Source organism: Betta splendens, chromosome 9 (assembly GCF_900634795.4).
Source record: "Betta splendens chromosome 9, fBetSpl5.4, whole genome shotgun sequence".
Lineage (NCBI taxonomy): Eukaryota > Metazoa > Chordata > Actinopteri > Anabantiformes > Osphronemidae > Betta > Betta splendens.
Genome location: NC_040889.2, coordinates 24,554,656 through 24,567,906, shown reverse-complemented (window position 1 = coordinate 24,567,906; position 13,251 = coordinate 24,554,656). Strand labels below are relative to the sequence as shown.

The 13,251-nt window shown below is 44.0% G+C and overlaps 3 protein-coding genes across 17 annotated transcripts in view; 1 reads left to right on the top strand and 2 right to left on the bottom strand.

Moving 5' to 3' along the window:
- Nucleotides 1-30: 30 nt before the first annotated feature.
- Nucleotides 31-9,938, bottom strand: cdc14b (cell division cycle 14B). 13 transcript variants are annotated; one of them, XM_055512058.1, is made up of 17 exons: nt 9,633-9,930; nt 8,658-8,728; nt 8,420-8,510; nt 7,628-7,703; nt 7,199-7,291; nt 7,032-7,105; nt 6,872-6,938; nt 6,631-6,781; nt 6,325-6,555; nt 6,096-6,234; nt 5,755-5,920; nt 5,558-5,655; nt 2,421-2,468; nt 2,210-2,335; nt 1,763-1,931; nt 690-755; nt 31-561 (listed from the first exon to the last, which is right to left on the bottom strand). In XM_055512058.1, the coding sequence occupies exons 2-16, from the start codon at nt 8,722-8,724 to the stop codon at nt 732-734; spliced, it is 1,620 nt and encodes a 539-aa protein (XP_055368033.1). In that variant the 5' UTR covers nt 8,725-8,728; nt 9,633-9,930; the 3' UTR covers nt 31-561; nt 690-731. The 13 variants fall into 13 exon arrangements, 10 of the variants coding, with proteins under 10 accessions (XP_055368033.1, XP_029019025.1, XP_029019021.1 ...); XM_029163192.3 differs by lacking the exon at nt 9,633-9,930 and adding an exon at nt 8,905-9,187; XM_029163188.3 differs by lacking the exon at nt 8,658-8,728 and having other exon boundaries at nt 2,210-2,332; nt 9,633-9,936.
- Nucleotides 9,939-10,130: 192 nt separating this feature from the next.
- Nucleotides 10,131-12,395, bottom strand: prxl2c (peroxiredoxin like 2C). The gene is made up of 6 exons (XM_029163195.3): nt 11,904-12,395; nt 11,495-11,563; nt 11,335-11,388; nt 11,099-11,204; nt 10,859-10,993; nt 10,131-10,785 (listed from the first exon to the last, which is right to left on the bottom strand). The coding sequence occupies exons 1-6, from the start codon at nt 12,084-12,086 to the stop codon at nt 10,655-10,657; spliced, it is 678 nt and encodes a 225-aa protein (XP_029019028.1). The 5' UTR covers nt 12,087-12,395; the 3' UTR covers nt 10,131-10,654.
- The window catches only part of fbxl17 (F-box and leucine-rich repeat protein 17), a 155,293-nt gene continuing 152,667 nt past the window's right edge, over nt 10,626-13,251 (top strand). The window contains exon 1 of one of the 3 annotated variants that reach the window (XM_029163185.3): nt 10,626-10,762. The gene's annotated coding sequence lies outside the window, so the exon portion shown is untranslated. Of the gene's footprint in view, nt 10,763-12,570; nt 12,787-13,251 lie in introns of those variants that run through there. The other 2 variants (XM_055512056.1, XM_029163184.3) reach the window with 2 other exon arrangements.

The following is a 13,251-nucleotide window of genomic DNA, read 5'->3' as shown; positions in this document are numbered from 1 at the left end:
AGTCTTGAACAGATAGTTGGACACATACTCTTTAGATTATACTTTTTTTTTTATTTAAAGTTATTCTGTGCATCAAGCAGATGTTTAGTGGGTTATGAACATGGGTTACACACGGCCCCGTTAGGGCAGTCAACTTATTTTATAACATGATTCAAACAGTACAAAATATTTACAAAATAAACAGTATCAAATGTTGACATATTTACAGTCTTGAATTACAGTAGCTGAGGTTTAATCAGCAAATAAGACAAGCCAGCCTATGTGTACAATAGATCCTGGGGTGGAATTCAAGAGGAACTCCACTCAGCTGTAAATGCACAAATGAGTGAATCTGCAGCATCGTGCTGACTATGAGGCACTGTTGCATGCTTGAGTATAGGAACCAACAACATAATGACTAACTTTTGTGTATAAGAACCAAGTGCCCCGATAGGTAAAATGATCATCTTTTTGAGTAATGAAAAGTAGCTGACTTGGATCACAGACGTATAGACGGTGGATTAATGTGAAGGTCGTCTGGTTCATCGAAGTAGAGGCGCTCTAGCTTTGGGTATGGAGTGACTGCAAAGACACAAAATCAGTATTAGCACCCACTGTGGCATTAATAGTCATTCATTTATATTAGTAGCTATATACAAAATGATTCACTTTTTCATAACATTTCTAAGAGCGAGTAAGACGCTAGATACCATAGTCTGGAAAAGCGGACAGTTTGCAAAGAGCTGTGAACTTTACGTCCTTTGGAGACAGTGTGTCTGCAGCAAGAAAGGACAGAGGGAAGAACTGCAGATTAGCACCGTTAAAAGATGCAGATGCCACAAGAACGTTGAGGCAGAAGAGGCGGTGAGCAGCAGAATCCAGAGAAACTATAGCCAGTCATACTTCCATCCGCTGATGTTCACAGAACATGCAAGAAAAGCTAATAAAGTAAGAACAGGCAGGAGAAATTTAATTTAGGAACCAAGTGGTACACAAGGACTCAGAATTAGAACAGCTACGTTCACATTACAGGCCTGAGCCCTTATTTCACATTTCCAAGTCACTATTCAATCATATATATATATATTCTATATTGAACATAACTTCTCCATTTCAAATTTCAGCACTTCCTTTCTCTGCTGTTGCTATTGTGAGTTTGTCAGTGCTGGGGTGAGCTGACTGAGTGACAACACACACATACAGAAGTAATGCCTTTAAAAAAACATGTAATGCAAACGTAGCGTGCTGAGGACAATGCAAGGCTGTGTTTAGGTTAGTACAGCGTCAGAGCAAAGAGCAACGTGGCTGAGCTGCTCCTCCTTGAAATTTACTATTGCTTGCGACTAATAAAATGAGTTATGCTTTAATATTAAAATATTACAAGAAACAAGATCAAAAATTGACTGGCTCATGTAAAATCTCAAATTTGTAGCTAAACCACAATTAGATTTTATTTGGGCACTCATTACTTGTTGATGCATCCCAGCATTATTGTATGATGTGATTATGATCACTGTCAAAGCATTTCTCAGAGAAAGAACAAAAGCTAAGCCTGTGGAATTTGGCTGGATTTACACCAACGCCAATAAGAATATTTAAAATTTTCTCAATGCTTTAATCATTCAAAATAATTCCACCATAAAAATGCCTTTGCCTGTGTTGGCAGCACATGGGTGACCTGCTCTCCGTTGATTAAATAAACCAAATGTTGAAATAGTAGTTTCTTATTTGTGTGCAAGTGCAGCCCAAATCTCCATATGGCTCATCTCGGGTGGGAGCTTGCCTGCAGGTGGACCTGTGCCATGTTTAAGTTGATGAGAGTGCTTGTGTTGGCTGTGGTACTGGCTGTGTCTCTATGGCTGCCACATGGCTCACAACACATCGGGTCCCTGTCGCCAGCCACTACATGCAAGTTGCCTAGGGACCTGACCAGTCTGGTGTGGCACAGTGAGCTGGCAGAGAGAAGGGAAGCGGTTAATTTTATCCAAAAGGATTCATGAGTGGCTATAGCTGCTTTGGCTGCTTTTCAACTGTGTATCAAAACACACACACACGCACACGCGCGCATGCGCACACACACGCGCACACACGCGCACACACACGCACACACACGCACACACACACACACACACACACACACACACACACGGAGTTGTGCTAAATGTTTATTGTTTCCCTGACTTTGCATCATTAGGTGAATCAGTGCATGATGTCAAACCCAGTTACTGACCTCCCTCCTGTTCCGCTGCCTGGCAGTGAGGTTCTGGTCCTCTTCCTGCTGTCCGACTGGTCGGACAGCGCCGTGGGCTTGGTGCTTGTCTTACAGCCCTGACCGCTGGCCTGCAAAATGACCCTGCTGCACAACCAAGTCGTCACAGTTAGTCTGGGCTTTGATTTGATTCACTGTGCAGGTTACTGTAAGTGTGCGTTGCAAAGTTCACCTTAGGGACTGTGACGATGACCGGGTGTGAATCTTATTTTCCTCCTGTCTATGTAAACAAATGACAGTGGAGATGCGATTAAAGCCTATTGATGGAGAGAAAGGTAGAGGCACAGGGGAGACTGTACAGAGATGAGCAAGGAGGCTTTAAAACTGGTCGTTTTAGATCATTGTTGCACTTTCAGCAGCCAAGTAGAATTAGTAAAAGTAAGGTAAGTAGCAGAAAGAGCTAAGGAGCAGCAATCAGCTTCAAGACTGATGATTTCTATTCAAGAAGGCAGAACTGTCAGAGTTTAAATTTTTGACAGTTAGCAGATTAATCAATGCAATGGACAGCAGAGCATGATGTCTAAACACGACAGGATGATACAAAATCATGTACTGAAAAACAGGACAAGGCAAAGTCTGGCTCTGGATTGGACGACTAAGTTTACTGTACTCGCACAGTGTAAAAACAAAAAGGTGATTTTCAACAACTTTCTGATTTGGGTTGGGAATCAAAGAGACACAGGGCTCACTTACAGCATTCTCAGCTACAGCTCCAGAACGAGGGGTCAGGGCAGGTTTTGAGGGGGCTGACGGGCCGTAGAACTCATTGAAATCCTAACCCGTCTATACACAAATGCAGGATGGAAGAAGGGAAGCCATACACAATCCACCACAGGGCAAGGCTACACAGGGAGGGGAGGAGCATGGCTACCAGCCATCTGAAAGGAGGACAAATCCAACAACAAGAGCAAATGGAAAGGAAAAATGCAGGAGAGACAGGAGACGTCCGGGCAGGACACAAAGCCTCTGATGTTGTGCTTTTCCACTGGGACTGGATCAGATGAAATACCTTCCACAGAGCCTTGCATCCAACAGTGCCAGTCGGCAGTTTGTTCTACACTCAACCCGTAATGACAAGCTTCTATTTAAGCCAGAGATAAATGAGAAGTGTTTGAATTTTGTAAAATACTAATTGGTGCTTTGTAAAACCATTCTAGAACAATTATACCAAATTAGAATTAGGAACAAAACAATATTGAAAAATGAAAATTAAGAAATCAGTTACTGCAGCCTGTAGATACATGTTTCTATGATTAGATACTTTGACAGTTACAGCCTTTGTGACATAACTAGCATGAGACTAGATAGCAGGCTGCAAAAATGCTCTTTCCTCTACAATTTGCTTTATTCATGAATCCTGAAGGACCTGAGCACTGATCCAGTCACAGAAGCAATGGAAGAACAACAGGCCATCGACAATGAACCCAGCCCAACATTAATCACATGTTAGACACAGACAGGTTGCACACAGAGGCATGTCCATGCGTGCACGTCCAAGGGCTGCATGCCCGGTGCCATGCATGAGGAAGCAGAGGAGCAAAGATTTCCCTCCATCCTTCTAATCGTCCCTGCAGTTCAATGAGCGCTTTGGTGTTACATAGAAGAAGAGTGGAGCCATACGGTGACGCTCTGCTGGAAGTTAGACGTATGAGCAGCAAGCGCTAAAACTTACAGGGTGTGTGACCTGCAAGCAAACCGGCCTTGTGCCTCTGGAAACTACTGAGGACCTTGTTTTCACGTTGCACTTTTCCAGAAGCATTGTTTGTATTAGATCTGTTAGAATGATCAGGAGGCATTCACCGTCCCAAATATAGCATCTCCAGCGTCTAATGGACTCAAACACCTCGGCCAGACATTTAAAAGTGATATTGGCAATTTCCAAAAGCATAAGTGCTTGATCAGGATATATACTGTAGATTAATACGGCGCTAACAAGGACCAATGTTCCCTTACTAACAATAGTGTAAAACACTTCATTCAACTAATCCAGATCTTTTGTAAAAGCTGTGATTAGTTGAATAATGGGAGCCGTTAACAAGCACAGCAGGCTCGGCTCGAGAGCTTCTGTAACTCAGGATGTCTCGAATAAGCCTCAGTATCAAAGCATAGCAGCTCTGGGTCCATGAAGCAGACAGTGGAATGTAGATGTGATGCATCCGCTGAGAGCGTGTCGACTTCACACCACCCAAAGGCAGAAAAGGAAAACCAGCCATTACATTCGCCGTACCGTTCAGTGGCAAAGCAACCGCTTCTGCAGGAAGAGGAAGTCAGTGCAAAAGGAAGTGACATGCACTTACCTCCAGCATACAAAACCTCACATCCTCTCTGTTCTGCCATCTCCCCCACTCTCTCTCCCTCTCTCTGCTATCTTTTGAACGGCAGGCAACACATCGGCCACACCGTGCCCATGAGGCTGCAGCAGAACACTACCACCTGCCTGACATGGGACAACAAAAGCCAGAGCCGTGTAGGTAGAGTGGCAGAGGCCAGTCAACCATTCTCAGCCATGCCGACACGCGACCTCCCACGGCCTGATGTCAACGGTGTGGACTTTCCCTCAGGGCTCCTGCTGTTCCTCTAACTGCAGGCGGTTAGGACTAGAGGCGTCTGCCGTAACATGGAGCTAGCGCAGAACTGACTAGTCACATCATTGTCTGCTCCTTTGTTAGACATCTAATGGACCACTGGGGGAAAATGATTAGAGGTACAGTCATTTCAGACAGACGTTTGTGAAGAGCTATGGATACTGCAGTCTCACGTTTCACTACAGTGTCTACACTGTCCTGCCTTGGTGCATCCAGCCATCAGCAGAAATTGGTGTGTAAAATAAATCAGGTTTCAAAAAACTAAGCTGCTCCCTCCAAGTCTCAATATCTGACCACCTACTGCTACAACCTATTGTTCATCGTCTCAGCTCACGGAGTGGTGATGACAATAGGGTCTGTTCTGTGCATGACATTGGCCATATATGCATAGAAATAGAAGAGGACATAAAACAAAGCTCTGGGAATATTGGAGTTATTGCCTTTATTCTAACCTGTAGATATAAAAGGGAGGGAGAAGAACGGATCAGTCAGGCCTGAAACCTGACACACAGCACAGCCCACTAACCTGAGCAAAGAGTGGGAGGATGAAGGATGAAAAATCCTACAATGTCCCTTACCTAGTCATTGGGAAATTTTTCAAATCATGACATGCCCATGATTTAAAAAGCACTACTGCTTGTGTGTAATAAGCCGTGGGACTGACAAGGAGAGGCACTGCTCATTACCGCCATTACTGTGACTTTCAAGTCGCCTGAAGACTTACGATAGTGAGCCTGAGGATGACCTCGACTGCCTCTTGCTTTTCAGAGCTCGCAGTTTATCACCCTGTGTAAGACCGTTCCTCTCCTCTTCATCATTATACTGTGAGACAAAGGACAAGCAATGCATAAGACCTAAATGCATAAGAAATTCAATTCTTATAAATTGAATTGAATTCAACAGCATCATTTTCAACCTCACCAGGTCCATGTCCTCTTTTTTAGATGGTCTGTTCTTGTTGCTCCCGTTGATGGTTATGTCATCCACTCCGGACAGGATCCTGGTCACAGCCATCTTGCCATTCTCTCGATCGTTCATCATCTTCTCCCGGAAAACGTCTCCCTCTGCCCATAGGCCATTCTGCTTCCTTATGTACACGATTTCAACAAAATAGGTGGTTTCTAACCGGTTTGCAGTGAAAATCTATTGTTCTATACCAGAAACCAAATATAAGGCAATACGTGCACTGTAATGTGATAATGTCTCTGGGTTTAGATCTTTTTTGATATAGTCCAAAAAAATGCTGCCTCTGTGACACCTACTCTTCAACGAAGTTCTGCTGTGGCCCAATAATAGACCCTGGCCGGCAGATCCGGATCCAGGCTATGGCTTCTGCAGCAGTCAGGTGGAAATGTTTCATCATGTAACAGCCAATCAGGGTTCCAGTCCTTCCAAGCCCAGCTAGAGAACAAACCAGTTTGGCATTAAACTCTTTATCACAACACTGTTTACTCATAGTTACCGCATGCAGTCATGAGTAAGAAACTTTACCTTTGCAATGAACAGCAATGGCTCCTTCCGCGTTCTCACAGATGTTGAGGAATTTTCTGACGATGGAGTCATTCGGTGTGCTTCCGTCCACAAAGAACAGGTCATGATGTTCGAAGCCAGACTCTGTAAATCTCCTGGCATCGTACATCTTCTTGTTGAGGCGGATGACGGCAGTGATGTTGTGTTTCCTGAAGTAGGGAATGTAGGCCTCCGGAGCATGCAGAGGATAGCCTGAGGTAGAAAGTCAAGTGTAAGTAGCGAAGATTCTGAGCTGATTTAAAAGATGTGGTTGTACTTTTTGTTTACCATTTTCAATTTTGCTTTTGGGATGAGGCCCGCTAAATGCAAGGAACTTCCCCGGAATGATCCAGTTTAGGTCTCCGTTTTCTGCCCTTTCATAGTGCTCATACTCCTCTACATCAAAGTTAGAGAAGTCTAACCAGCCGAAACGCAGTGCCTGAAAAATGGTTGAGAAGTAGGTAATTTCACGAGAAGCGTGACACGGCAGAACAGAAAAAAAAGCCAGGTAAATCTTAAAATGGTTTACCTTCTGCACTGCACTGAGGCAATCTAGGAGGTTCAGATTGTATGTGCAGGTTCCAAATGAAGCGTCTCTGTAACATACAAGTATGTTAGGACAAAAACAACTTATTCTGATTTAAAAACATCTTACTTATGAGAAAAAAAATTACACGGTGAACAATTACCTGAAAGGAATATATGAATTCCGTGACACAAGCAGACTGTAAGCGTCCTCTGGCATCATGTTTAGATGCATTACCTTCAAATACAAAGACCAAGTGAGCAAGAACCTTTTCTATTCAATTTATAAACCTCTAATAAATAAGATACAACATATATTATTATTACTTACAGCATATGAGCCTATTAGGTAAGCGGCATTGGCTTGTTTCTTCTGGTCACCACATGTATAAAATATAATCTTCTTTCTTGAGATTGTAATTGACTGTGAAAATACAAAATAACAGCAGAAGAAACTGCCTTGTTTATAAATGCGAAGATCTGTAGTTGTAAAACAATGTGCGGTGGTAGATGACAATGTTACATCCATCACTAAATGTTTTTAAACTAAGACAGGGAAGGATCATGAAAGAAACCAAATAACACAAGTTGTAATAGGGACAGAAAATGTTAAATAGTCCTATTACTGTGAGAACCCATAAATCTCTCCCTGCCTAAATACATATTAAATACATATATGTTAAATACATATTGAGTGACCTGGATTTGCTCCCTATTTTCTCTTCCAGGAAGTGCTATTAGGGGCTACGGTGTACTTTACCTTGAGCTTCTTTGTCAGCTTGCAACAGAAGCGATAAAACATGGCCAGGTTCAGGGGACCAAAGTCCGCATAGAAGCTGAGGGAGACAGAGGCGCACACACAATAAAAGACGAGTCAGTGGCTATTTATGCAACGAGCCGTGGTCTCTGGGGAACTTTCACTGGAGAGAATCTGCTACCTCACACTGACAAAGTAAAGACTATATTTGGAAGCATTTGATGCAAGAGTGGGTCAATAAGCACAGAACAAAAAGCTGCAATGCCCAAATCTCCTCTGTAGAACTGGCACAAAACTGCCACTGAAAGGTCAGCGCCGTCACCCCCTGGGGCTCATCCAACACCAGAACACCCTCCTCTACAAGCCTGGAGACGCCACCGTGCTTGGGACATGCGCTTACGTTGCTTTTATTTACCTTGAATCGTGATTCCAGCTCTGGTTGTCTTGCAGCAGTTAAGCGGTCTAGTCATTTGTGCTTTTGTAGCTATTGCAATGTGAGAAAACAGAAGCGCTAAAAATAACCTAGTCTCAATCTGAGTTGGTTCAAATTCATGGCTTCGGCAATCAAAGCAAAGCAACACTGTCCCAATTTGGAATGTGTTCAAACCTGCTGGTGCCAGTGTCATATAATAATATAAATGGTCTTAATTGTGTTTATAATGACATCATAACAGTCGCAATGTGTTTGAAGGGTAAGGCCCATTCAAAAGGAAAGGGGCGAGGCAGAAAACTCTGATACAACCAGCAGAACCAGAAGTAAAGAAAATGCGGAGGGGATGTAGATCGATTACTCACTTCTCATACGCCAGCTCTTCGTCGATGCAGAAACAGTGTCGCTCAGCTGTGCTCTTGATCTTTTGCTTGAGTACGGCGAAATATAGTTGATCTGCAGGGAGGTGGGAGGGGGAGGGTAGGGCGACAGAATAAAGAGGCAGCAAATCCCTTCGATCATGCACAAATACTTCGGCTCTGTCTTATTTCCCACCAATATGTGTTTACAACTCCTGGCTTCACGTGTTTTCTAGCAGCTTACCCTTAACGAACTCAACGCATCTCGGCCCAACATCGTCCGCGGTCATCTTTCCCACACTTCTGAGCATGACGCTTTGAAGAAAAGTAAGACGCTGATTTTCCTCACGAGGACTTGTGCATGCTGAGTAGAACTAACACTAAAATGTGCGCGGATATTAATATACAAACTTAAAAGTTCTAATTTAAAAGAAAAAAAACTCATAGAAATGTAAACGTTTGTAAAGCCTAAGTAAGGAGGAGAAAGTTACCAGTCGAGGGGAGTTCTGCCAGAGATAGTGCGCACACTGCTAAAAATGACCTCCTCCTGAACCCGCCCACGGGATGTTCCGCTGCACACCATTGGCTGCGAGAGTCGCAGAACGTTTCACGATTGGAGAAAAGAGCTGTCCGTTAGGCGCTGCCCTGCCCCCTTCAGTTTAAAGTTCTCCACATAAGACACACGATAGGCCCCGGGACAGTTGCCCAAGCGGTTGCTAGGACGATCTCTCAGCCAATCATATTCGCGATTCTACTTCGGCGCCCCTCCCTCCCTCGGACTTGAAGAGACTTGAAGGATATATCGAAACCAGGAAAACAACGTAAAAGCTAAGAGAATTAACTTTAGAAGACAGCGGTAGCGCGTTGATTGTGTCATGTATTGCTTGACAACAGCCACCCACCTCTGCGTGCACATGTATAACTCGCTCAAATCAAGACAGCCGCTGCAGTCCTGTTGTAAAATAAGTACAAGCGCGCATCTAGACTGCGCGTGTATTTCGCGCACCGGCTGCAGAAATACGCAACTAAGTGCATTAACGATGAACGGACAGGCGGTGTCGCCATATAAGGACACAAAACAGCCACAAAACCCAAGACTTTCACAGACCCTGGTTATTTAAATGCGCAGTCTGGTGCATGCGCATTACGCTGCGTGCCTCTCCACATATGCGCCAACTCGGTTTAAAGTTGACGGGGTTCATCCTGCAGACCCGCTTACCTGTTATCTCAATGTAAATATCACAGCTTGGCTCCGCCTCTGAGCTGCTGCGAGCTGCACAGCGCTTTTTCCTCGACTCGACTCGTCCCTTCTCGCTCTTGCGCTTCATTTTCTGTCTAGGGCTGCACGGTGGACATTCCTGAGCAGCTGCGACCCAGCTCCTCCGCGTCGCAGGGCGGCGGCTTGTCCCCGTCGTGTCTGTGTTTTTATGGCATGTCTCGCTCCTGCGCTCCGGGTGATCTGGATCTGTGCATCTGCGTATGTGTGTGTGTTGTGTATGTGTCAACCGAGGTACAGTTGCCTGCCCCTGCTCCAGCCTCTCCGGTCGTGATGACGTCTGTAAGCAGGGGCAGGTTTCTGCTTTCTGAATCCCCTGCATGTGACGTACCAGGATTAGATGCCCAGTGCCCACCCTCCACTGTTAAATAGCAGCAGTCCTATATAGCTGTGTGTGTGTGTTGCTGGACGCTGAGTCACACATGGGATCATACACTGATCTGTGGGAATGCAATTAGACTTTATTTACTTATTAACTTAATTATCACTTAGGCTAATTTCAGCCCAATAACTAACATCTGTGCGGCAGCTGTCAAATCCTAACTAGCTCTGCAGTTATGTTCTGACTATCCTTTTTTAAATATTTGCATAGAATTACACAACACGATAATGACTTTGAGAAGGGAAGGTGCAAATAGCAGAAGACAAACAAACAAATACATGTGTGACCCTCTTGAACATTCAATTTTCTCAGAGCAAGTTCACTTAGTTTTGCATGTAAAAAAAGCTAAGGCACATTGAGTTGGTTTTTGCAAAGCAAAGATACATGAACTTCAAAAATAAAATGAATGTTTTTGACCTATTTAAGCTATTCAAGGTGCTACCTGAAATAGTGTACAGTTTACTGAAATGGAAACCAAGAGCTCAAAAATACTGGGACATAGATACTTGTTACTGACAAATGTTCTTGTTGCAGAGGATGCACAGTGTCTTTGTGAGAGGCAGGTACGCTTGCAGTCAGGCAGCTACACGTGGATGATCTTTGGTTTGTCACTGAAGTCCACATGCTGCCGAAGTCCGGCAAGCTGCAGCAGCCAGTCAATGGGCATGTGGTCCAGACGGTTTGTGTCAAGGTGTGTAAAATGAACCTGAGAGCCTTCAGAGACAAATAAAGTCAAATAACAGAAACTATACACCACAGTGAATGCAGTGTGGGAAGGAAAGCTTACCTGGTCCTGCAATGATGGCTCCGCCTTGCTGATGTAGGTCACCCTGAAAGTCAAACGCAGGGCTGCGCATGGCTCTCCATATGCTTTTCATCTGGCCCACGAAGGTCCCAGATTTCACATGGGGACTAGGACTCGCTGGGTACATAAACACACACACACACACACACTGATGACACAATTCTTTATGAAGTGCCATCTCAGAGCAAGCTGAGTCATCGTGCTGCACTTTTACTGTCTTACCAGAGTCTGTGAAATTCTCCCCTCTCTTCATCCCAAGCTTTTGATAAATGCATCTCTGTGGGTCTACATATATTTCATAAGGATAACCTGTTAGTGAGCAGAACGGCTATATATGTGTGAGAGAGAGAGGGAGAGATGCCTCATTGCAGTATAGTAAAAGTTCATGTTCATGTGATTTAAAAAAAACATTTAGAAATCTTGACTGATATTTTGCATATTCATCACGTATGAGTTACCTCTATATGTCGATGATCAGACTGACCAATCACAACTAATCTAATTCCAGCCTCCTGCAAAGACACAAACACAGTTGTTTTAAATTTCCCATAAACAGGAACATGCAGCCATAAGCTACCACTGCACTTTAACACTTTTCCTTGCAGTGATATAACCTACCTCCAGCGCTTCTTTTGGTATTTTGCTCAAATCCTCCACATATTCTTTACAGCTGTAGCACAAGAAATTCTGCAGGGATAAAAGCGTAGTATACATGCTTTAATACTGCATTTATACTTGTGATTATAATATCATATCATATCATATCATATCATATCATATCATATCATATCATATCATATAATAATGTCCTTGATCTGCCATCTACAGTATAAGACGCTTATAGCTCTCTGACTTCACCTATGGAACTGATCTCTTCATTCTTATACTTCCATCATGTCATTTAAGTCGTTGGGGAATCTGCTTGAGAGAAAACTGAGGCTCGATCTAATTACCTAAAAACGAGCGCAAATTGTAGCAGAGTAGCCGATAACTCAATAAGATTAAGTCAAACGAAGTGTTTCCCTACCCGCACGAAAATGAGCACCGACTTCCTGCCCTGGTACAAGTTCCTGAACGGAAAACCGACTCCACGGCGGTCATATATTAAACAATCCTCGACGCTCTCCAGGCAAATATCGACAGAAGGGTTCCCAAGCTCCAACTTTTCTTTGGTTACTTGTCGAGTTATTGGGGAAACAACACGTGCCATTTTTTGCCTGCAAGGCTTCGTTGCGCTGCTATTTCGGGAGGCGCTGCGCCATGAAAATCACTCTCCTGAGCTGCGGGAGAGAAAGAGGCACGAGGAGGAGGGAGGGATGGCGCACGCGACTTTACGGAGCTCTGCCTCAGTCACACAAGTTGAAGCATAGTTAAAAGTATACAAAATAATATATAACCACATATAAATGGAACTTTCACTAGATAGATAGACAAACATAAACAAACAAACAATAAAAAATGAATAAATAAAGTGTTTAAATCCTTTAGTAATTTCTGCCGTCAACGCGGTTATCGTGTAGATTCAGGCTCAAGAAACGAACCTAAAATGAAGATAAATGTTAAATTCATAATGTGTAATACTGTGTTATTGCTATTGTCAGTCCAGCATAACGCTGGGTACTTTCAGAGTGCTTTCACTCATCGCTGCAGGTTCGTTCGGCCCTCACCGTGAAATCCGATTCGCCCTCGTCGGCTTCCGTCCCGCTGCCCTCTTGGTGCGGAAGTGTTGTCCTGAAGAGCAGCAGCAGAAGCACAGCTGCCACTGCTTGGGCAAACACCACGCTACGTCAGTTTCGGGTTTTCTGGCGAGCGCACCTCTCGCGTCGGGACGTGTAAACCCTCACCTTGGCTGTGCAGCATAGCATTATTATGCAAGTACCGTGCGGAGCGTGGGAACACCGTGTGAACTGGTAGGAGAGGTTTCATGTTTGGGCTACAGCTAACTTAGCATCTAGTGATGGAGAAAGCTAGCCTGTTACTAAGCTGGGCTGGCAGCGGAACCGTGTATTTTCTCTGAATGTGCGGATGTCGATAGATATTGCACTTAGATTTGTTGCAATACCAGACAAAATACAACGCAACGGCAGCTATGTGCGTTCGAATGCTAAACAAATGACCACCTGTTCACTGTTTACACCTCTGCTGTTATTGCCCTCTAGACGATGCGTTGTTGTTGTTACCTCATTATACCGTAATATGACAGCAACGTTTGTGTCTTAATGAAGGCAATGAAGGAAGACGTGTGACATCAGTGTGTTCGTAACATAGGTAATTTAAGTAACAGGGTTTGGACCGAGAAACGAGCTCGGCTAGGAAGATGATCATTGTACATACAAAATAAATGAGATAGAATAACATAGTAATGTCTCCAGTTT